At 41.1% G+C, this 23983-nt stretch overlaps 1 protein-coding gene across 1 annotated transcript; it reads right to left on the reverse strand.

Annotated features, from left to right (window-relative positions):
* Window positions 1-4288: 4288 nt before the first annotated feature.
* LOC130911155 (B-cell CLL/lymphoma 9-like protein) lies at window positions 4289-23685 on the reverse strand. The gene is given in 9 exon segments (XM_057828923.1): window positions 4289-9667; window positions 14324-14578; window positions 14651-16764; window positions 16846-16982; window positions 18110-18194; window positions 18300-18474; window positions 18696-18818; window positions 23375-23645; window positions 23647-23685. Coding segments are annotated over 9 exon segments (4353 nt in total). The 3' UTR covers window positions 4289-8513.
* Between the last annotated feature and the right edge of the window lie 298 nt (window positions 23686-23983).

Here is a 23983-nt window from a genome sequence, read left to right on the forward strand (position 1 = left end):
GAAGCGACAGTTCTGAGGTAGATATCCGTGATTTTTTCACAGACACCATGTTTTTCATTGTGACGTCATTTGTTTAAGTTTAAAATATACGAGTGAATAATTTCTTAGTGTTTTTTTATTTTTTTTTAAAGAAATATTGTACATCAATTAATGATTCTTAGGTAAAAATGACAGACGTTTTGAATAATAAATATAACTAGGCCTGCAAGCAGGACTGAACGGGCCCTCGCAATCTAGCGCAACTCGGACTGTGTGCAGGTCAGGGTGGTGGCAGATCCTCCTCTCTAATCATCTCATTAGAACCTAAGATGCTCGAAAGTAGCCTATATACATTCCCACACCCAAGAGATAAAAACCCCTATTGGAGAGAGTACTACAAAAAAGGAGCCACTACTGAGCTGTGCAGCCAAGCCCTTATTCAAAACCCAAAACTAATCTTCTAAGTGGGCCAATTCGACCAAGTGTGCCAAATATTGTGGCTCTATAAGCTGCCTGAGTCTCTGAAAAAAAATATTTCCTTTAAATGGCGAACAAAGGGTCGTCACGGCAACAGACAGAGACACGTGGACATGGGCCGTAAATAAGTATTTTAATAGGTCTTGAAACTACAATGACCAACCTGAAAAGAACTGAACATGTATTGGAAAAACGAGTGACTTTCTATTGCCACTAGTTGGCGCTGTAGGTTTGATGCAAATGACCCCTACAAGGCCCTTCAGGGTATGACTCTCAACAAGCACGGGAAGTTTGGCGCAGATATGTTGTATATCTGCCGAGTTATGACTGTTCAAAGTTTTTGGAGAGAAAAATTGTTGACAGTCATTTTCACTTTCCTGTTTGGACCCCTCCGCTTCAACGAAACTTCAATATTTTTCATCAGGCACCTGAAGACAGGTCTTAAGGCTTCCCTTATGCAGCTTTGAGGTAGATTGATTTTTTCCCTTTAGAGGAGGAGTGTGTCCCGTAAAAAAAAGGGCATTTCCTGTTCCCACTAGGAGGCGCCAAGCACAAATGGTAAATTTTCAATCCAGTCCTGCTCAGGCTGGTATACCTCACACACATGCCAGATTTAAAATAGATTGAACGTTGTATGAGGGAGTTATCAGTCATTTTCCGAATTCGGTGTTTTGGCGAAAAAATGGCCGACTTTGGCACCCCGCCCAGGTCAGGCCCGTGAATGAAAACACACCATTTTGATAACTTAAGATTTCATATGCCCCAATTTTGAGAATGATCAAACTAATTCCCTAGGTGCCAAGGTGTAAAATGTGCACACTGTAAATCGAAAAAAATTTCACATTCAATCCAAAATACCCGATTTCCTGTTGGGTTTGGAATATGCATGCAAGAGACTTTTTGGAGCAGTTTTGTACAAGGTATCGACTCTCCGAATTTCATCCCTCTACGTTGAAAAAACCTAAATGGAGAGGCCTTTTTGAAAATTTCAAGGGGGCGCCACTGAGCCATTTTGTTACATGTTTTCGTAACGTTGCAAGATTATTGAACGTTATGCAAAGCCACATGTATGTCCAAATTTTTGTGAGTTTTCGTGCATGTTCAAGCCTCCAAATGTAAACTCCTACTGTGAACCGATAAAAATTTCACATTCGATCCAAAATACCCGATTTCCTGTTGGATTTGGAATATGGGTGCAAGAGACTTTTTGGAGCAGTTTTGCACAAGGTATCGACTCCCCAAATTTCATCACTCTCTGTTAAAAAAACCTAATAGGAAACGCCTTTTTGAAAAATTCAAGGGGGCGCCACTGAGGCATTTTGCTACATTTTTTCGTAACATTGCAAGATTATCGAACGTTATCTAAAGCCGCATGTATGCGCAAATTTGTACAAGTTTTTGTGCATATTCAAGCCTCCAAATGTAAACTCCTACTGTGAACCCATGAAAATTTCACATTCGATCCAAAATACCCGATTTCCTGTTGGATTTGGAATATGGGTGCAAGAGACTTTTTGGAGCAGTTTTGCATAAAGTATCTACTCCCCAAATTTCCTTGCTCTATGTTGAAAAAACCCAATAGGAAAGGCCTTTTTTAAAACTTCTTTCTGTCGCCACTAGTTGGCACTGTAGAGTTGATGCAAATGACCCCTACAAGAACCTTCAGGGTATGACTCTCAACAAACACGGGAAGTTTGGCGCAGATATGTTGTATATCTGCCGAGTTATGACTGTTCAAAGTTTTTTGCGTGACAAATTGTTGACGTTCATTTTCACTTTCCTGTTTGGACCCCTCCGCCTCAACGAAACCTCAATATTTTTCATCAGGCACCTGAACACAGGTCTTAAGGCTCCCCTGATGCAGGTTTGAGGTCAACAGATTTTTTTCCCTTGGAGGAGGAACCTGTCTCGTAAAAAAAGGCATTTCCTGTTCTCACTAGGGGGCGCTAGACCTAATGGGTAATATTTCAATGCACTCGTGTTAAGGGTGGGATACCACACATACATGCCAAATATGAAAAAGATTGAACGTTGTGTCAAGGAACTATAAGTCATTTACTGAATTTGTCATTTTGCCGAAAAAATGGTCGACTTTGGCACCACGCCCAGGTCAGACCCGTGAATGAAAACGCACCATTTTCAAAACTTAAGATTTCATATGTCTCCTGAACAGTCTCACCAATTTTGAAGATGATCCAACTAACTCCCTCGGCGAAAAGGTCTCAAATGTGCACCCTGTAAATCGATAAAAATTTCATATTTGATCCAAAATAACCGATTTCCTGTTGGGTTTGGAATATGCGTGTAAATGCTTTTTTGGAGCGGTTTTGGACAAGGTATAGACCCCCCAAATTTCATTGCTCTACGCTGACAGACCCTAATGTTATAGGCCAATTTTAAAATTTCAAGGGGGCGCCACTGAGCCATTTTGTTATATTTTTTTGCAACGTTGCAAAATTATCGAAATTTACAATTTTCCGGACGTATGTGCAAATTTTGGTGACTTTTCGTGCATGTTCAGGCCTCCAAATTGGCCGTTTTCATTTGCCCTGAAAAAAAAAAAAAAAAAAAAAAATAAAAAAAAAAATAATCCTTTGCAAAACAATAGGGCCTTCGCACGCTTAGTGCTCGGGCCCTAATTACCTTCGTTTTATGGCTGGGTTGAAACAAAAGCAGTTGCGCGACATCTGTAAATGGGGGCTTTCATGTTAAAACGGACAAATTAAAAATAGTTTGGGGGCTTAATGCGCCATGAATATGCTATGGCAGCATATAAACATATTGTTCTATCAAACACAACAGTTGTTTTGGCTTAAAATACAGCAGTTTCTTTTAAAGAGGAGTGCATGAGCAGAAACTGCTTTTTCAGTCGTCTGTGTTTTCCAATATATATATATATATATATATATATATACACATTTTTAATATGTTACTGTCCCACCAAATCATTTTAAAATAAGAATAAAGTATAAAAATGCTTGTCTTTATTAAATGCTTCATTGCGTGAGTCCACTCAAATCCGCTCAAGCTGCTTACTTACATACAGTGAGTTGCCCCATCAACTGTTTAACCAGTTATACAATGATTGACGCATGTGGCGTTTTGAAGCTTCGGGTTCCAGGCATCTGTGGCTAGATCAAACGTCCGTCAATCATCATTAACTTTGATAAGCAACTCCAGTGCACTGCCTGACGAACAAAGAGCAGGTAGTGGGTGGGAGGGAGGGAGGGGAGAGTGACACTACATGATCGGCTGGGGACAGCTCATCAAAATTATATGTCCAGTATATATATATATATATATAATTTTTTTAAATGGAAAAAAAATCCGCGATGGACTGAGGGCCCAAAGTTTGAAGCGCGAAGTAGCGAGGGATCACTGTATGTCTTTAACTCTATAACCTCCAACTTCTTCAAATACAGGCTTGAGGGTTTAAAAAAAGTCATGAAATCAAGTCGTCCCAAAGATACAGTTCTTGCGGAAAACGTACGGTCCCACCAATATCTGACAAACAGCCCCATTTATTTCCAAATTCCAGTGCTCCATTCATTTCCAATGGGAAAAAAGTACCCAATATTAATAAGATGTGAGCTGATAAGACTCCCAAAATCTACAGGAAGTGACCAAGGAACAGGAAATATCAAAGAAATGCCCTAAAATCAGCAGAAAATCACCTGAAGTACCCTAAATTTAATAAAGTGACCCAAAATTAACTTGTTGCCCGCCTTTGACAACGGAAGACCTCCAATTGATTTGAACTGGAAGGACTAGCTGTTCATCTTTGAACGTCCCTCCATGTCAAAATGGATTGCACGTCTAGTTGTGTCAATGGCAGCCAATGAGTTAACAAGGAAGTGACCTTAAAATGCCAGTGGATGAAACCTATGAATGTGGAGTTTATTTGGTTTCCTAAAGTGGGGCAAAAAATTATGTAGTCAGCCACCAATTGTGCAAGGTCTCCCACTTAATAAGATGAGAGAGGCCGGTAATTTTCATCATATGTATACATCAACTATGAGACAAAGAATGAGAGGGAAAAAAATCCAGAAAATCACTTTGATTTTTAATTTATTTGGACCCATTCCTCCATGCAGATCTCCCCCAGAGCAGTGTTGTTTTGAGGCTGTCGTTGGGCAACAGGGACTTTCAACTCCCTCTAATTTAACATTGAGAAAACTAGCGCTTTTTTTCTTCCATCTAGAAGAGATTAAAATAAATGTCAAGTCCACTATCCGGCTGTTAGAAAAGACACACAAATATAAAAGATATGTTTATTGAATACCCATCTTAGTCTTGTTTGAGTGGAGAATTCGTTACGAAAGACAGGCTTTAATTTGTTATCATTATACATATTTACGTATGTACAGGCATCATCACAAATGTGATCACACAAAACGCAACTACACATCGCATCCCTGCATTTCCTCTTTCTCCTGAGTCCGCACAAATAAAACATAGAACTTCGCGTTGGGGGGGGGTGGGGGGTTTCGGGCTCGGGCCTGCAAATCAGGTTAACTTATCGGCAGGCCGGTCGGGTCGGGCTGGATTTTTTTTAGGCCCGATCTAACTTCTAGCGTTATGTAATGTTAGCATACCGTACACCTATTCAGCCTGTTGTTCTCTATTGTATTTTAAATTGCCTTTTAAGGTGACAGGTCTGTTCTTGGTGCTGGATTCCGTCAAATAAATTTCCCCCCAAAATGCGACTTATACTCCAGTGCAACTTAAAGTATGTTTTTTTAATTTTCATTGCGCATTTTTTGGCTGGTGCGACTTATACTCAGGTGTGACTTATAGTCCATAAAATACGGTCATCCTTTCTTTTACACGAATCAGGTCTCCTCATCCCTTTACAGCAGGGGTCCCCAAACCTTTTCCTGTGAGGGCCACATAACTTTAAATGTAAAAATTTATTGTTTTTCAGAAAGCCACAATCAAATAACCCTTTCCGGAATCTTCACGGAACAAAAGTAAATAAAATAAAAATAATATAGTATAATATATAAATAATATAATATTAACACTATTAATTAAATAGATAATGACCAAATAACCCTCTCTGGGTTCTTCACAGAAAAAAGCCAGGAAATAAATAACACTATTGGGAAAAAAAAAAAAAAAATCAAAATGCTCTCTGGTATTGTTCAGGGGGCCGGACCAAATGTGGAGGATGCCGTATATGGTCCGTGGGCCGTAGTTTGGGGACCCCTACTTTACAGGAAAAAATGCTGTGAAGCATGAAATTTCCACCCCCATGCTTCACAGTAGGTATGGTGTTATTTGGATACAATTCCGCATTCTTTCGCATTCAAACACAAAAAGTTGGTTTCTACCAAAGGGTTCTGTTTTTTTTCCGCCCATCTGACATTCTCCCAGTCTTCTTCTGGATCATCCAAATGCTCTGTAGCAAACTTCAGATGGGCCTGGACGTGTACTGGATAAGTAGGGTGGACACGTCTGCCACAGCAGGATTTGAGTCCCTGATGGCAGGGTGTGTTACAGACAGTAGCCTTAGTTACTTTGGTCCCAGCTCTCCCCAGGTCATTCACGAGGTCCCTCCGTCTGGTTCTGGGATTTTTGATCACTGTTCGTGTGATCCTTTTGACTGTACAGGGTGAGATCTTGCATGGAGCCCCAGATCGAGGGAGATTATCAGTGGTTGTATGTTTTCCATTTTCTAATAATTGCTTCCATACTTGCTTTCTTCACACCAAACTGCTTACCTATTGCAGATCAAGTCATCCCGGTGAGGTTCTGGTCTACAATTTTGTTTCTGGTGTGTCCTTTGACAGCTTTTTGGGCTTGGCCATAGTCGAGTTTGGAGTGTGACTCTTTGAGGTTGTGGACAGGTGTTTTTTTTTTTTTTTTTTAAATCCTGAGTACGAGTTCAAACACGTGCCAATAATACAGGACAGTGGAGGACAGAGGAGCCTCTTAACTTCATTACCCCAAAATTGAATCACCTATACAAACATCCTGCAAGTTTGATAATCCTTCATTCTGTTTTGAGTACACTAATATACACACACACAGTGGGGCAAAAAAGTATTGTCAGCCACCAATTGTGCAAGTTCAGCTATTTAAAAAGATGAGAGAGGCCAGTAAATATCATAGATATACCTCAGCTATGAGAGAATGAGGGGAAAAAAATCCAGAAAATCATTTCGTCTGATTTTTAAAGAATTTATTTGCAAATTATGGTGGGAAATAAGTATTTGGTCACCTACAAACAACCAAGATTTGTGGCTCTCACAGAGCTGTAACTTCTTTAACAAGCACAAAAAAGTGCTTGTGCAGCGTAATCCGTTTCCACCGATATTTACTATTTATTTTATTCCACTGACGGCATGGAGGTTTCCCCAGCTGCTGCAGTAATCTGAGTCTGACGATGACAAGTCACGTCAATGTGCGAATGCACGCAGAAAAGCAAAACGCATGGACTCATTTATCCGTTCAATTGGCTGACATACTGACATGTGATCACCAGAGATAGTTAGCTCTGATTGGTTCAAATGTGCATGTTTTCTGATATAGCAAAAAAAAGGGCAATGCAACAGAAAACTGATCAAATCTTTAAAAGCAAGGAAAGAGTTAAGGTGGCTTATTTATCATATTTAGTTTTATTTGCTCTGATAGGGAGGTTCAGAACATCTTAGCTGTCAATGTGCACTTTGGACTTATTATTTGTTCATTTATGTTAGGCTACTGATTGATTTATTATTTAAAAAAGTCAATGTTTGCGCGATCTTAAGTCATTTTTACTTATTTTTGTGAATGTATGTTACTTGTATCTTTATTATTAAAAACCAACAAAAAGTAAATGTTTACATTTATCTTAAATTTTAATATACATCCTATGTTCTTAAGTACGTAGTTAAAATTGAGATTTGGCATTTAGTATATGTGGAAATGAGGGAAAATACAAATTAGGAGATGGAGGTTGGGGTTATAGCTGTTTTTAACTTTTATTTTGCAAATCATTGAAAAAATACAATTTTGAATGAAAATCAGTTTTTGTTTGTGTTATAGAAATAACTTACCAAACCAGTTTTCTTTGCATTTCAGTAGTTTTGACCCCCCAATTTCTGGCTCCGTGGCGAACTTCACGTCGGGGGGTTCCGGCAAGATATTGTAACCACTTTCACCCCTGGTCAAAGGTCAGATGTCTGAAATATGGTGATGCTTTAAATTCCGCAGCTTAGGCAGAGGTTTGCACTTGGGAGTTTTATTGTTTAAAAGAAAGCTTAAACAAATAATAATGTTGGTTGTTATGGACGGTAGTTTGTACCCTAGCGTGCACAAATTTGAAAATATAAACTTGTGGGGGGAGGTCATTCAGTTTTGAAGATTTACAAATATTTCAAGGGGAGCACTGTTTGGATGAGTCTTCACACCAAGAATTATTTAAGGCTTTCATTTATTTGACTGCAAATGTGTCCCGTCTGAGTTCCTCAAACAACAACCACCGTTCCATGTAAAACCCACCAAAGATTCTGACCATTCTTTTCTTTTAGACATATTAAAACACAGTTGTACAGAACATGAGTGCAAACAATCACAAATTGCATTTTATATACAGCAGGTATATATTATTTTTTTCATATATATATATATATATAACTCCTTTGCGCAGCAGTTTTTGGTAGTTGAAGAAATAGAGACAAAAATTATAAATTCGAGGCACTCTTATCTGCCAAATGATTCCCAACAAACAAGCAAATCTCAGAAATGTACATAAAGTATTTTTTTTTTCTAGAAAAGCGCTCTTTTTAATCTCGGACCATTTTACAAGGCTCTTAAATATTTCAATGTACAAGTATAAAGTAGCAGTCCACCACAGGAAGCTTGTTACTGATGTTCCTAAGTTTTCTTCTCCCAAAAACAGACGTTAATAAAAAAATTAAAAAAAAAAAGTGGTCACGCCAATCCGTGCATAATTTGATCTTTTCATTGTCAAATAAAAAACAGTGACTGATTGTTTTTTTTTTTTTTTTAAATGTAACCGTAAAGAACAAATGATACACTAAGTACAATTATAACGTCGACGCTTAGGTGGATCAAAAAGGCATGTTGGTCATACCGCCAGGACCGTACCCAATGGGGCTGTCCAGAGACATACCCCGCTGTCTGAGAGACTGCGGTCCCATCATTCCAGTCTGCGTGTGGGATGGGGCCATCATGGGACCCTGAGGGGACATTAAAGCACCCTGGGTGCTAAAGGGGTCTCCCGGGATGGGCATGTTGCGTTGCTTGGCCTGCATCATCATCGCATTTTGCCGCGCCATTAAATTGTGCTGGTGCTGCTGAGGTGACATCATTCCTGTATATGGGCTGGCAGGATGGTGGAGAAGGCTGTTTGCCATCATGACTTGCTGTTGTTGGGGAACCATGCCTGTCCTTCCAAACATGTGTCCACCACGGCACATAGCACCCATGCCTGCACTGGACACCATCCCCCTGGTATTTCCTTGGAGGACAGCCATATTTTGTCCGAGTCCGCCATGACCCTGGTGAGGAGGCAGCTGCTGCTCTGGCAGCATATTCTGCAAATTGGCCAAGTGGGGGTTGGATGATGACATGTGAGGAGGACCGGAGGAAGTTAAGTGTTTAAGGAGCTGCTGGGGTTGCGGCCCCTGGTTTGGATTCTGGTGCGGTTCACTCTTAGGGAAATACTGGAGAGTGCTGCTGGGTTTATCAGAGGGAATGATGCGAGACAGGTCGAACTCAGGGATCCCAGAGTGAGTAGGTCGTATGACTTCACTCAGATCTGGGCCGTCTCCCATGGTAAGAGGCGGTAAGGTCTCTGAGGGATGAGGGTGGCGTTGGTGTGGGTCTTTACCTAGCAAGTTGAGGTGCTGAGGAGAAAGAATGTCTTCGCTGGACTGAGAAAAGTTTTGAGATATTCTGCCAATGGGAGATCGCATACGGCTGTGAGACGAAGGCTGCATGCGGGGAAAAACCGCCATCTGGTTTTGAGACATTGGTGAAATATTGCAAGGACCGAGGTCATCATTTCCTCCTCCCATCATGGTGGAAGTCATGAGAGGAAGGCCCATTGGGTTTGGGGAAGACAGCACAGGTTCCGAGGCATCATGGGATAGTTGCTGCTGACCTTGGCTTGGGATTCCCACGGGGCTTTGGGAATCACTCTGGGCAGCGATGGAACTCTGTGAGACCAGGCCCTGGGATGTCGGAGGGTTCCCAATGTTTCCTGTTGGCATAACAAATTTGGTAGGTTAACAGTTGAAAGAATAGTTTGTAAGGGTGTAACGGTACATGTATTTGTATTGAACCGTTTCGGTTCGGGGGTGCTCAGTTCGGAACGGAGGGGTACCGAACGAATTTCTGACGTAATGTAACCCTTACTTTTCAAGGCTGTGAGTTACAGTTTCTATGTGTAGATAGTATTTACTCCGTCTTCTCTACTATAATGAGGACCAACACGGTAGGACAGAAACTTCAACGGCGCGACAACGTGGCCGCCGCGAGAATGCAGTGAAACGCTAAAGTCAACCGTGTGTTAAACGCGTCCCAGAAGCGGCTCAACACGACGCACAAGAAAAGAACGGAAGAGTTTATTATTTGACTTGAGATGCGACCCTACTGCGTCAACACTACTACCGGTAGCTAGTATCGGGCAGACCGGAAGTCACTCGTGTAAAAATACGGTGGATCCGGTCGATTTTCAAACTAATATGCAATCGATTCGTAACCCACTTTTTGAGTCCATCAGATCTCTTGGGTGGTAGATCGGGGCACAGTTGACTTGTCTTTGTTGATGTACTGCTGTCTTCTCTGCTATAATAATAACCAACAGGGCCCCGTTTTCAATACAAAACCCTTCTACCACAACAAAACAAGTAGGAACTAATGTTATACAACATAAAATATACAATATAAATGAATACTACCTCACATTTGTAAAATATAATCACATCATAAAATAAATAGTAGCCCATTTAAATAAAATAAATTGAAATGAGCTAAAACACCTGTAATTAAATAATATGAATAATAAACAGATCCTTCTTGCACAATTATTAATTTCTGCGTGGCGCTTTAACTTGAGAAAATCCACCAATAAAGCTTTTGAAAACCGTTCATAAGAAAAAAAAATGATTCATTGAGGCATTTCATTGTAAAATTCATGTTAAAATGTTATTGGGACTGCTTTTCTCTTTAGCACAGGACTTCTTTTTTGACGTCTGAAAGGCAAATTGTTGTTGGATTATTATTTTTAAATACCCGCTACTTTTTGAGCAGAATTCTAGCTTTGTATAGGCAAATGAATTCTAGCTTTGTATAGGCAAATGTTCCCATTGTTGAAAGCACAAAAGTGTGTAATAAACAACTAACACATTTATATTTTGCATTGTTTTCTTACTGTACCGAAAATGAACCGAACCATGAGCTCAAAACCGAGGTACGTACCGAACCGAGATTTTTGTGTACCGTTACACCCCTAATAGTTCGATAAAAATTTAATCCTAAACCAAATCCAAGATCTGGACATGTGTTGGCTTAGGTCTATATTTTTGTGATCCCCCCCCCCCCCCTTTTTTTTTTGGGTAGGTTTGATATCCTTAGTTTGACTGTTGAAATGGGATCTAGTGCTGAAACAATTAATCGATTAACTCGAGTATTCGATTAGAAAAAAATATTCGAATTTCGTTGCTTCAAGTATTCATTTAATTAAAGTGACGTTGTAATGGTTGATTTTGAAAGTGTTTACATTTACCGTAATTTCCCGAATATAAGGCGCACCCGTGTATAACGCGCACCACAAATTTACTTGTAAAATCTAGGGAACATTATTGAACCCGTTTATACGCGCACCCTAATTTTAGCACCAATAAATAGAAGAATACAAGAAAGCAGAGCTTGTGTACAGATTAGTGTTGCACCGATACCATTTTTTGGCCCCGATACAGATACCTGGCTGTGCAATATCGGCCGATACCGATACCACCCTGTTTATATATATATATATATATATACAAAAATTTTTTCTCCCCCAAAGAGCTACATAATTGGATGTGAAATCATTGCTATCAAGGCTTTGTCAGGCTGTTGCTTACCTTTGCAAAATAGGAAAAAAACTAGTACAAAGTATAATAGTAGCCCAACAGTAAGAAAGTAAAAATAAGTTCATAATAATAAACTGAATGAACTGAGTAAACTTTTTTAAACCTCTCAAAGGCCAAACAGTGCAACTTTCATGAAATTATTGTCACATTCTGCTGCTGGTTAGATTGTGTTTTGTTGCTGGGCTGTTCGTGGGGGCGTTCCTGACGTCGCACCTGAATCCAATGCAGGCTCATCAACGCATCATTTAAGCACGGGTGAGCTCCGAGAAGGCTGCTGAGATATTTGCTTTGCTGATCGCCATTTGACATCTCGCACTATAGTCTCGCTACATTTGCTTGTTACGCCCCTGCATTGGGTTTTTTCTGTTAGTGTGCTGCACTCGTTTGTAACCTCTACCCTGTGCAGGTATTTGAGTGTTTTTATTTTGGCTTTTTGGCTCGCTGCCTATCGTCTTAGTTAACCTTCGAGTTTGTAGTATTGAGCTTCGTCGACCTACTGTCACGGACTCCTTTTGTTCTTTCTACTATCCCGCGATCGCGTGTAATTTTTTGTTTGCAATTAAACCCTTGTACATATCCCCCGCTTGTTGTCCGCTTCGAGGTCCAACCTTGTTTCCGCATTTGCGGACGCTAACAATTATAATAAGTAATAATAATTGACCACAGCATCCCGTCTCTGTATTAGCCTCCTTTTTTCGGGAGAGGGGGAGTCCCTAATTTCTATTTCTGAAAGGTGGCAACCCTACTTTGGAAACAGTTCCCAAATTAATGCAGCATTTCTTTCAGTAAAAGACAATAAAAGTAAAGTAGACGTATGAACTGACCAGAGATTGTTGCTCCAGTCCAGCGCCCTTCATCTGCAGAGAAGTCCTGCTCTTGCAGGCACAAACTCGTTGTGTTCGTTCACGTTTCATCTTCAAATGTTTTATCAGGTTCGAGGTATTGAAACTGGCTGATTTAACTCCACATCTCGAAACTTTCAGGCTGCAAATCTTGCATGCAGCCATTGATTTTAATTGACGGGATTTCTATTTTGAAATATTTCCCGACCGCCGCCATGTCAGCGCCAAGCGGCCTTGTCATTGGTCAGGAGTGGCTATTGGCCCGTTCTCATTGGTCTGGAGCAGGCCAATAGCGATAGCTGCTTGGTGTTCACGTGTCATCACACAACACAGAGACAGAGTGTAGTGAGCGCCAGGAGGAGAAAAAAAAGGCTGCGGTCAAATGTTATAATAATGGACCGGTAAATGGTATCGGCGTCGTCTTTGTTTGTACTCGCCGATACAGATACCACCATTTCGGGCCGGATCGGCGCCCCCTGCCGATACTAGTATCGGTATCGGTGCATCTTTAGTACAGATACAGAAATGTCATTTTACTGACTGGTGAAACACAGCACAAGCATAGCACATCGGTAGTTTAAAACATTACCGTAAACTGACAATATGTACGGTAATAATATGAGCTGACAACTTCTTCAACTTACCAGAATCCAGGAGAAAACAAAACAGATGTGACTTTTCTTTTAAAGGCTGCTGTATAACTTGCCCGTTTCATCGTGATGAATAAATGTTTCTTCCATGGATTGATACAGTAAAATAAAGGTGGTGATTTAGGTCGGAAATCAGAAGAGCGCATCGCTGTTGACAAGAATGTAACAATAGGAACTATTATTATTTGGATTTGAGTTTCCCGAGAGACAGATATAGTTGTGTTACGTTTTTTACGGTCCGAGTTGTGGAGCGTCAATAAACGTTGACTCAAATGAGTTCAAGAAACTAAATTCTGTGCTTTATGAAGAGAGAAAAAAGCAGAATTTAACACAGACGAAATCATTCGACCTATCAGAGTGAAGTATTACCGTGTAGCGAGTTATAACAAAATTCACCGGCGGAACGTATGTTGGCACGTTGTATAGTTCCCGGGGGAGGTATTTTGTTGAGGGAACAGCCGGAAAGATAGTTATATTCCGCAGGTTGCATGTGAGACAGACATTGCTACCATATTTTGTTGCAGCCTGAATGTCAATAAAGCAACACGGATTAGCTCCGTTGTTTGATGGTGTTAAATGGTGTTATACTTATTTAGCGCTTTTCCACCTTTCAAGGCGCACATACTCCGCCTCCTTCCCTAGCTCGCCTCGACCAAAACAAAATGGTGACGTCACGTACCGTAATGGTCGGCAACATGGCAGTGTCAATTAAAAAAATCGGACTTTATGCATATATATATTTATTTATTTTTTGTCTCCATCCCTGTACCCGTTTATAATGCGCACCATGATTTTACAAGTTTATTTTGAGGGGAAAAAAGTGTGCGTTATATTCGGGAAATTACGGTAGTTTTTTGATTAGAGTGGATACATTGCCCTCTGGTCTGCCTCATTTCACAAGCCTGAATCCAACTGCTCCCTGTTAAGACCAACATAAGCTTAGTTTTTGTTTGGGCTAATGTTTTTTTAATGCATTCGTAATTTAGTTTATATGTATATTTAGCTGTTTTTTTGTGGGAATATGAGTCATTTGAACCATTGATTAAGAGCATTAGAAAAAAAACGTTAGCATTTTATAGTATTTAAGCTAGCGGACTTTTGCTATGTAAGTTAGCCATTTGTTCTTTTGTTGGACATAGATCCTCATTTATTTATTTTCAATACCGTTTGAGGCTCAGCTCAGGAATTTTAATTTTTCACGTTCTTTAACCGATTACTCCATTATTCGAACTAACTAGTTCATCGAGTAATCGACTACTAAAATAATCAATAGCTGCAGCCCTAATACCTCCAATGCTGACACCAGGCAGAAGAGGTCGATCGGGCATCATCTCGTCATCAGAAGTCGCAATTGTTTTGATTGCATCGTGGTAAAGGGGAGTGGCGCTGGGCAGAGCATACTTGGACATCTGAGACATGATCAGCGACAAAGGATTCTGTGTTTGTGGGGCATTGGGCGAAGATGTGAATGTCATACTAGGATTCATCGAGCCTGGTTGGCCATTTGGGGTGGAGTTGGAACTTCTAGCGGGTAGTGATCGACCTGCAAAAATATGTAAATGTCACCAAAACTATCAGGATAAATTATGCAATCAGATTGCATCTGAAAGAGTACCTGTTTCAGGGTGTGTTCCTCCATTACCTGAAGCCCCCACACCGGTAAGTCCACCTGGACTTGAAGGATCCGTTTTCGGAGAAATCCACGTAGGAGAGCCCATAGCCACAGTTGGGGACTTCAGCCGTCCAGGTGAGTTGGAAGGGGAGTGCAAGTCATGGTTAGAAGGCCCCATTATTTGGGGCGATTTGATGGAAGAAGAACAAGGTGTTCCTGCACCAGAAGCAGGGGGAAGAGCAGGGTGAGGACCTGGAGGGACAATAATTGAAGGAGACTTCTGTCCTGGAGCAGACGGTGACGGAAGGTGAGTTGATGCATCTCGGTGAAAGGATGGAGAACTAAGATGGTGAGGATGCTGGACCGTAGGAGAAGCCAGAGGGTGAATATTAACAGATAGGTCGCTAGAATGCCGGGGACCAGAACCTCCTGCTCTGAGGTCTGCAGTGATTGGCATATGACTGAGACGTGACGTACTTCCCAATGGATTTCGGCTTTCCGGCTCAGGCCCGTACAGCTCAGGGGGCTGCTGAGGATATGGACCTTCACCACTGGAGAAAGGGCCTTGTGTCGGAAAACGAAATGGTCCATCAGGTCCTGAGACCATTGCCATATTTCTTCTCTCATTTTGCGACGCTCGTATTCTTGCCATTTCTCCAGGACTGATAAACTCACCAAAAGGTCCCGCTCTTTCTTGGCCCCTTCTGAGCTTTTGTGACAGAGTCAAATGTTGTTGTTGAAGATTCATCTGTGGGTTCATGTTTACAGTAAGGTTGCTTCCGAGGGGAGAGTCCAATAAATCTCTGATCTGAGGCCCACCTCCAGGAGAACTCATCATGTCCCGTGAACTAGGAAAGTCCAAAGGATCCCCTTGATCTGAAGGTGGACCTCTCCCCATTATCAAATTGGAGAAGTCTGGTCCCCCTGGATTTTCCATGATTCTCGAGCCCATATTGCCATGTTGCCTCTGTGCAATAATCCGGTCCAGTTCAAACCGTGGAAGCCCCTGCATTTGTCGCTTCTCTGTTATCCGAAACAATTCCTCACGGGTTAATAAATGCTCTGGCTCGTCCTGCAAGTGCTGTGGAGGGTAGCAGCCATGGAATTGACCTCCGCCATCCATGTTGTTTGGCATATTATCAAGCCAAATCTCTGGCCTTGTAGGCCTTTGAGGTCCTAGACCATCGACAGATAAAAGCCCCCCTGGACTACCAGGAAACCCTTCTCCACCTGGTGTCCCTCTCTGCATCTGTGCAAGGAACCTTGGGCGCCCAGGTCCTTCTTGATGCATACTTGCCATTCGTACGTTTTCGGCCATTCTTCCTCCCATCATGTTTCGAGAAGCCCATTGTTGATCTCCAGGCTTGCTATGATATGGGGGAGGTGGTCCCCTTATTATCATGGGACCTCCATGCAAGCCCATTTCAGTCATCATCCTCAAGTTCTGGGGACTTTGCATTTCTTGTTGCCTCCTCTTCTCCTGGTAGTACTCCTCTTGTAGTTTCCGCCACGCAATTTGTTCTTGATTAAGCCCTTCCGGTCCAAGTAAGGGGCCCATGTCTAAACCAGGTGAGGATATCTGATGATGAGAGTGCTGCTGTAGATTATGGTGATGGTCTATTTCCGGGCTGTGGGTAGCAGTGCTGAGCAATTGCGTTTGAGACATTATGGACTGCAGTGGTTCTTCAAATTTCTTTACGTTTCCCAGTGAGGCCAAGGCCGACAGTGCCATGCTACCGCAATCCCCAGTGTTCGTACCGTTATTGTCCTCAAGAATAGCGCCTCGCTCACTACTGCTGTTGTTAATCTCATTGGAAGCATTATTCGTAAGGTTATTGTTGAAGCCTCCCGTGTCACTATGAGGTCTTTCACCAGTGCCTAGAAATCGCCTCTCGATGTCTCTCAGAGTCTGCAATGAACGTTCCCTGTGTTCAAGCTGCTCCTTAGAAAGACCGCCTACATTTTCAGGGCCACTTCTGTTTCTTGTGTCACCCTGTAAATGCACGGACAAGAGGGAAGGACTCCCTGATGGGGAAAGACTAGGAACGGGAAGACCCTCATCGTGTACAGCTCCTGAGACTGAGCCTAAAGGTGTGCCTTTGCCATCTCCCTCTGGCCTATTGGGGAGAATAGAGTTAGAACCAGACAGACCACTTAGTCTGGTCTGAGGAGAGTCATTATCAGAGCGGCCTGCTGACATCGGAGTTCCCGCAGAGAGTGGGACACTGCCTCCAGCCGAGTTGGGTCGAGGGGTTCCACTTTTGGATTTAGGTGTGCCTGCGGGTGGAGAAGTGCTGGAGTTCACCTTCTCACCAGTTCTAAGCAGTGCATGTCCCTAGATGGGACAAAAAGAAAAGTTTAGACGCCAGATTGCCTCAAATACAATGGGTCCTCATGCTACATGAGTTGTGGTCAGACAGATGACAAAAAGATATTAAAAAATTGGATATGGCTGAAATCACAGACAAGACTGAAAAAGCAGTTTCTGCTCTTGCACCCCTCTTTAAAATAAACTGCTGTATTTTACGCCAAAAGAACTGTTGTGTTTGATAGAACAATATGTCTATATGCTGCAATAGCAGATTCATGGCGAATTAAGCCCCTGAGCTATTTTTTATTTGTCCGTTTTACCCTGGAAACCCCTGTTTACAGACGTCGCGCAACCGCTTTTGTTTCAACCTAGCCATAAAAAGAAGGTAAGTAATCATATTTATTATTCGAAATGTCTGTCATTTTTAGCTTAGAATCATTAATTGATGTCTAATATTTAGTTTAAACAAAAAACGACATTAAAAAATTATTCACTCGCATATGTTAAACCTTTAAACAAACTACGTCACAATGAAAAAATTGGCGTCTGTAAAAAAAGTCACCGATATCTACCTCATAACTATCGCTTAACTGTATTTTTTTCGTTACTGTCGGATTTTCCCCAATGTTTTAGATTATAAATATTCGATCCAAACAAAGAAAAATTGAAAAATAACGTTTGAAAGGGTAAATACATGAAAAAGAACATCTCGACCACTCCTTGTCTGCGATTTCTGCATCGCGTCCCTTGTTATATTACCATGTTTCACCCATAAAATCCCCAAAAAAATCAGGCTGTGGCCATTGCTGTGTCTTGACACTCGGTGATACATGCTTCATGGAGTTTTTGGATCGAAACAAGCTAAGTATGCGATATTATCTCGTTACAAGTCGTGGCGTCTGTAATTCTGCTCTCGTGTGCTCTCGCCTCCAGTTAGGGTTTTGCTGTTGAATTTTTTTTTTTCTAAATGCCCTCCTGTTCAGAATTTTTCTTCCCCCAGAAAATTTAGATTTTAAGCTTTCCAATGATGTATCACACACGCATATCGGACAATTTTGAAATTTGGCCAAATTGGGGATCTCAGAGCGGAACTTCAAGTCACCTGAGTGTTTTCCGCCATATACAATTACACTTATTTGTTGTTGGCTGACCTGCTCCAACTTTGTTCGTGGAACATTTTGCTGGTGGAATTGAAGAATGGAATCCACCTTCCCTTTCATCACTGCCTCTGCAGCACTATTGAACCACAAAACAAAAAATGAGTATTAATAAGTGGTATAATCTCAAATTCTACATTTTAATGCTTCAAAATGCATTTTAGATCTGTAAAGTGTAGCTTACCTGTTGGCCATACTGGTTGTGAAGACATACAACAGCTGCTGTGAGGGCTGAGGCGCAGGCGGTCCTGGCTTCAGTCCAGTTACTGGTCCTGGTCCACAAGCCACTACAGGCTCAGATGTGGCAGTCCCTGCAGGTGGATTATCAGATTGCCTAGGTCCTGACAGCCCTCGCTCGCCTGAAAATAAAGTACATCTTGAATTTAGATTCATTTGTTGTTACGTGATGGAAGAACTAGAAGTTAAAGGACCAACAAAAAAAAAATGGATGTTGTTAATCATGCTTTTTTCTGTACTTTTTGTACTTGTGTTGTCTTTCACTTAAGTGCTACCATCCAAAGAACAGAATAATAAACTGTTCACAACAGTATAAATAAAAACTTTAATGATTTGGTCTCACGTTGCGTGGTCAAACGAGGCTTGTCTTCATCGTCTTCGGTGTCGGGTCCAGAGCACCATTCATCTCCACTGTATGGCTGCTTCTTCTCCAGAACACATCGACGCTTACTGCGCGTGACACCCTCTTCAGCACATACAAATTCACACACAGAGTAAAACAAAAAGGGGAAATGTGAAAATAACAGGATTAGTACATGAAAAGGACAGCAGAGGGAGCTCCTGCCAGTGCAACCGCAGTGATTACTTGTTTGGTTGCCAATGTTATGTTGCCAAGAGCCACAGGATTCTTTTTACAATAAAGTCAGCCATTGAACCAATTTGTTTGCCTTGGTCACTAGCATTGTCCAGCACAGTGATGTAAGGCTTAACTGAAGACAAGCTTGACCTTTATTTCAATTCTAAACTCTTGGTTCATCTGCAAAATCAAGATGCAAGTGAAAGAAGAATACATTACTGTTATTTATTCATTCTAATTTGTCCTTAACTAGCAATGTTTGCAATTTTAATAAGATGTTGCCAGGCAGAACTAGAAAAGAAATAAACTGAAGGTTAAATCGCTAGTTAATTCATCACTGCTTGAGCTCCCGGGTGCTTTTGAAGAGCAGAGGTAGGTATTTCTCAACCTTTATTGTGCAAAAGCACATATGTCATCATACAAATAATGATCATAACATCAATAGACTCCAATGACTTAATGCACCATACAAATAATGATCATAACATCAATAGAAGCCAGTGACTTAATACACATAAGACAGTTCCATGTGACCTCAAAAATAAGTACACAAAACACATCTTTTCAACGAGGGGGAACATAAAAGGCTACGCAGCCTTGCGAGTGAGGACACTCAAGGGTGTTTTCATGTAAAACACGTCAGTGCCGCTATCAGAAACCTTGGGGAAGTGAAGGGTGGGGGGGAATTCTGCCACTTCGCTGAAAGGTCAGGGCATTTTCGGTGATATTACGTTGACTTCCTGTCACGGAGGAGGTTAAGACTCGTCATCTGTAGGTTTTTTTAAGGTAGCTTAGAAACAGAGAGGCTAACGGAAGTGAACTTTTGCATGGATTTTAAAATATTATAATGTCTTCTAATGATACACTGCGAGATATTAGTCTATCTTACAATATGCTAAAGAAATGAAACGCATCACTCTGGGCTGTAATTTATGACAAAAAGCAGTTAAGGTTTCTGAACCCTCTGAAGTCTCAATAGCATTTCCATTCATTTGAAACAAGAGGATATGAGGTGTAAGTGTTTAGCATTAAGTATTTCTGCGATTTATACTTACAGTATACAGTGGGGCAAATAAGTATTTAGTCAACCACTAATTGTGCAAGTTCTCCCAATTGAAAATATTAGAGAGGCCTGTAATTGTCAACATGGGTTAACCTCAACCATGAGAGACAGAATGTGAAAAAAAAAAAAAAAAAAAAAGAAAATCACATCGTTTGATTTTTAAAGTATATTTGCAAATCATGGTGGAAAATAAGTATTTGGTCAATACTAAAAGTATTGGCCAAATGTTTTCTGTAACTTCACAAGGTTTTCACACACTGTTGCTGGTATTTTGGCCCATTCCTCCATGCAGATCTCCTCTAGAGCAGTGATGTTTTGGGGCTGTCATTGGGCAACACAGACTTTCAACTCCCTTCACAGATTTTCTAAGGGGTTGAGATCTGGAGACTGCTTTGTTGCCCTGGCTGTGTGTTTGGGATCATTGTCATGCTGAAAGATCCAGCCATGTCTAATCTTCAATGCCCTTGCTGATGGAAGGAGATTTTTGCTCAAAATCTCTCGATACATGGCCCCATTCATTCTTTCCTTTACACAGATCAGTCGTCCTGATCCCTTTGCAGAAAAACAACCCCAAAGCATGTTTCCACCCCCATGCTTCACAGTGTGTATGGGTTTCTTTGGATGCAATTCAGTATTCTTTCTCCTCCAAACACGAGAACCTGTGTTTTTACCAAAAAGTTCTATTTTGGTTTCATCTGACCATAACGCATTCTCCCAGTCCTCTTCTGGATCATCCAAATGCTCTCTAGCGAACCGCAGACGGGCATGGACGTGTACTTTCTTCAGCAGGGGGACACGTCTGGCAGTGCAGGATTTGAGCCCCTGGCGGCGCATTGTGTTACTGATAGTAGCCTTTGTTACTGTGGACAGGTGTCTTTTATACCGATAATGAGTTAAAACAGGTGCCATTAATACAGGTAACGAGTGGAGTCTCGTTAGACCTCGTTAGAAGTAATTAGACCTCTTTGACAGCCAGAAATCTTGCTTGTTTGTAAGTGACCAAATACTTATTTTCCACTCTAATTTGGTAATAAATTCTTTAAAAATCAAACAATGTGATTTTCTTTTTTTTCTGTCTCTCATGGTTGAGGTTTACCCATGTTGACAATTACAAGCCTCTCTAATCTTTTTAAGTCGGAGAACTTGCAAAATTGGTGTTTGACTAAATACTTATTTGCCCCACTATATCTCAAGACATAACATTGGGTTTAACACTCGCACTTATAAGTTAGTCAAATTATGTCAGTACAAAAATCGACTTCCTTTAAATAATTTTGCAACATCTAGTGAAAATGACCAAGTTAAAGAAAGTTGCTTCAGGTGTTTAAACCATAGATAGAAAGACTTGTGTTCTTAAAAGATAAACGTTATTATGAGTGAAAAGAATTTGATATTAAAACCCCTGTTTATGTTTTTATACTAGTGATGCACAAGAATACATTTTTCAACCGATATTGATAACCGATAATTTCCTGCCCCTTCCACCCGATAACCGATAATGTCCCGCCGATAATTCAGTTCAAATATGTAAAATTTTAAAGTATACAAAGATCAAATGTTACTGTGCAAAAATGTAATTTTGTGCTATTTATTTCGCATCAAATGTGAACAAGTGGTAAATTCCAACATCTAAACAATGGCAATGACAATGACATTGTGTAATGGTAAGCTTTCGGCAACAATTACGTAGAGAGTAAACACCCAAGTTGCACAAAAATGGTTGTAAAAGTAAGCCATTCCTAACATATATCACATTACTACACAGCAAAAACACACCTCCTTAAAACTAGCAGAATTGGACAAAACTGTTGATTGCGCACATTTGGAGGCTAAATCAAGTATATAATTATCGGATTGCATTATCGGTTGAATTTAGTTTTATCTGGATTATCTGTGTGACATCACAATTACCATTATCGGCCGATAATTATCGGTGACCGATATTATTGTGCATCTCTATTTTATACAATCTGTAAAATTAGTTCAGCTAGTTGGCTGCCATTGTTGTTGCCTTCGCAGGGCTGTGACGTCACTGGGTTCCGCTGCCGAGCTTCCAGAGTATGACTCTACCGACATAAACATGTCATCTGTTCAGCCCTTTCAATTTGAACCCGAGAGGAACATTAATAAGCATGACAGCACTCTAGATATTTCACAAAACTAGCAGCAAAAGCAAAATGAACAGTAAATGTCGTCTGTCTCTTTAAAGGGAACCTTGGACCTTAAACCTTCTAGGCCCTAATAAGCCACAATTGTTCTCTTTTACTAAAATATGTTATTAGAAACACAGAAAATATCGCCATTGATTTAAAAATCCGTAATATTTGGTACGTTTTGATTTACGGAGGGCACCGCCATGTTTTATGCGTGCAATGGACGCCCAGGGTGATGACATAGTTTGTAAACCGTTACTAGACGAACACTACCGGTGTTCTGCAATTCAGCACATGCACACATCGGTTAAAAGCGGTGAGTACTTAGTAGTTGTGTTTTTATCGAGTCTTTTATTACCTTTTCATTGCCTCAAAATACTTTTTGCATGTGGTTCCCTCTTATACTTTTAAGCATTGTGTTTTCTTGTGGTAGCTTTAGAGCAGATTGTTGATCTGTTGACCACATTAGTTACATACGCATTTAAACCACCCTTATTTGATATTACGACGTGTAAGCATTTTCTTAAGGCATCTTTAGTATGTTCTGTCTGTATGCCTCTAAACAAAACGAGCTGAAAGCGCACGATAGTCTTTGGGTGTCAAATTCACCTCTTGTAGCACGTTTCGCCGGTGTAGCACATTTTGGCAGAACACCGGTTTTGTCATACACTCGTCTTGTCCCGTCTTTCCTGTTCATTTTGCTTTTGCAAAATATCAACAGTGCTTTAATGCTCATTAATGTTCCTCTCAGGTTCAAATTGAAAGGGTTGAACAGATGACATGTTTATGTCGCCAAAATCATACTTTGCAAGCCCGGCAGCGTAACCATGTAACGTCACCGATCTGCGACGGCAACAACAATGGCGACCTACTCATTAAACTAATTTTACAAATTGTATAAAAACAAAAACATCAAAAGGGGTTTTCATATCAAATTACTTCAACTCATAATACCGTTTATCTTTTAAGAACTACAAGTCTTTCTATTCGTAGATCCTTTTAAGGGGGTTTATCGTGACGACGTGATGAATTTACTTACATTGACTGACAGTGCACATTTTATGGATTCCGCAACCGATCGTCACCAAAATGTGCATATCTCTACTCATTCTTACTCAATGTGACTCTTTGAAAATATCTGCAACATGGCTAAGAACCAGTGCGCGTAAGAAGGTTACAGATTGCTCCAAAACTGATTATGATCATTAAAATGAACCCATTTGTCTCACCTGCTTTGGTATCAGCTTCCTGACTTTTGGAAGCAGCCTGTCTCGGTTCATTAGAATCCACAGACACACTCCTCTCCCGCTTGCTTTTGGTTTTGAGCATCCCCCCGGCGCCGCTCGCCAATTGCCCGGCGACCTTTGACCCGGTGCTACTCTTGTTGCCTCCATGCCCCCCGGAAGCGAGGCGGTTCTTGGGGCCCGGCTGACCGGCGGCTCCCTGCTGCTGGGCTTGCAGGTTTACAGCGGCCATTTGAGCTCGTCCGTCACCGGTGACCTTGCTCGCCATGATTGGCCAGTTTATTGTCCGTGTGCATTTGATTGGCTGCTGAGTGAGGCTGAGGAGCGGCGGAGAAGACCTTTGCCAGAACTCACATTGCGATCAGGCAACACTGATAGAGAAATGACCAAAAAATCAGTTGTTATTTTAGATTTAAATCAGAGTTAGCATTTTCAGGGCTGAGTTTCAACGATGAATTGCACAATTATCGTCGTCAATAACAGCCAATGAGTTAAACCAGGGGTGTCATACTCATTTTTGTCACGGGTCAAATCGTAGCTATGTTGAGGTTAGGGGTAAACCATACCTGTTAACCCGAGGCCGTTAGCAATCTT

Source organism: Corythoichthys intestinalis, unplaced genomic scaffold (genome assembly GCF_030265065.1).
Source record: "Corythoichthys intestinalis isolate RoL2023-P3 unplaced genomic scaffold, ASM3026506v1 HiC_scaffold_23, whole genome shotgun sequence".
NCBI classification, from domain to species: domain Eukaryota; kingdom Metazoa; phylum Chordata; class Actinopteri; order Syngnathiformes; family Syngnathidae; genus Corythoichthys; species Corythoichthys intestinalis.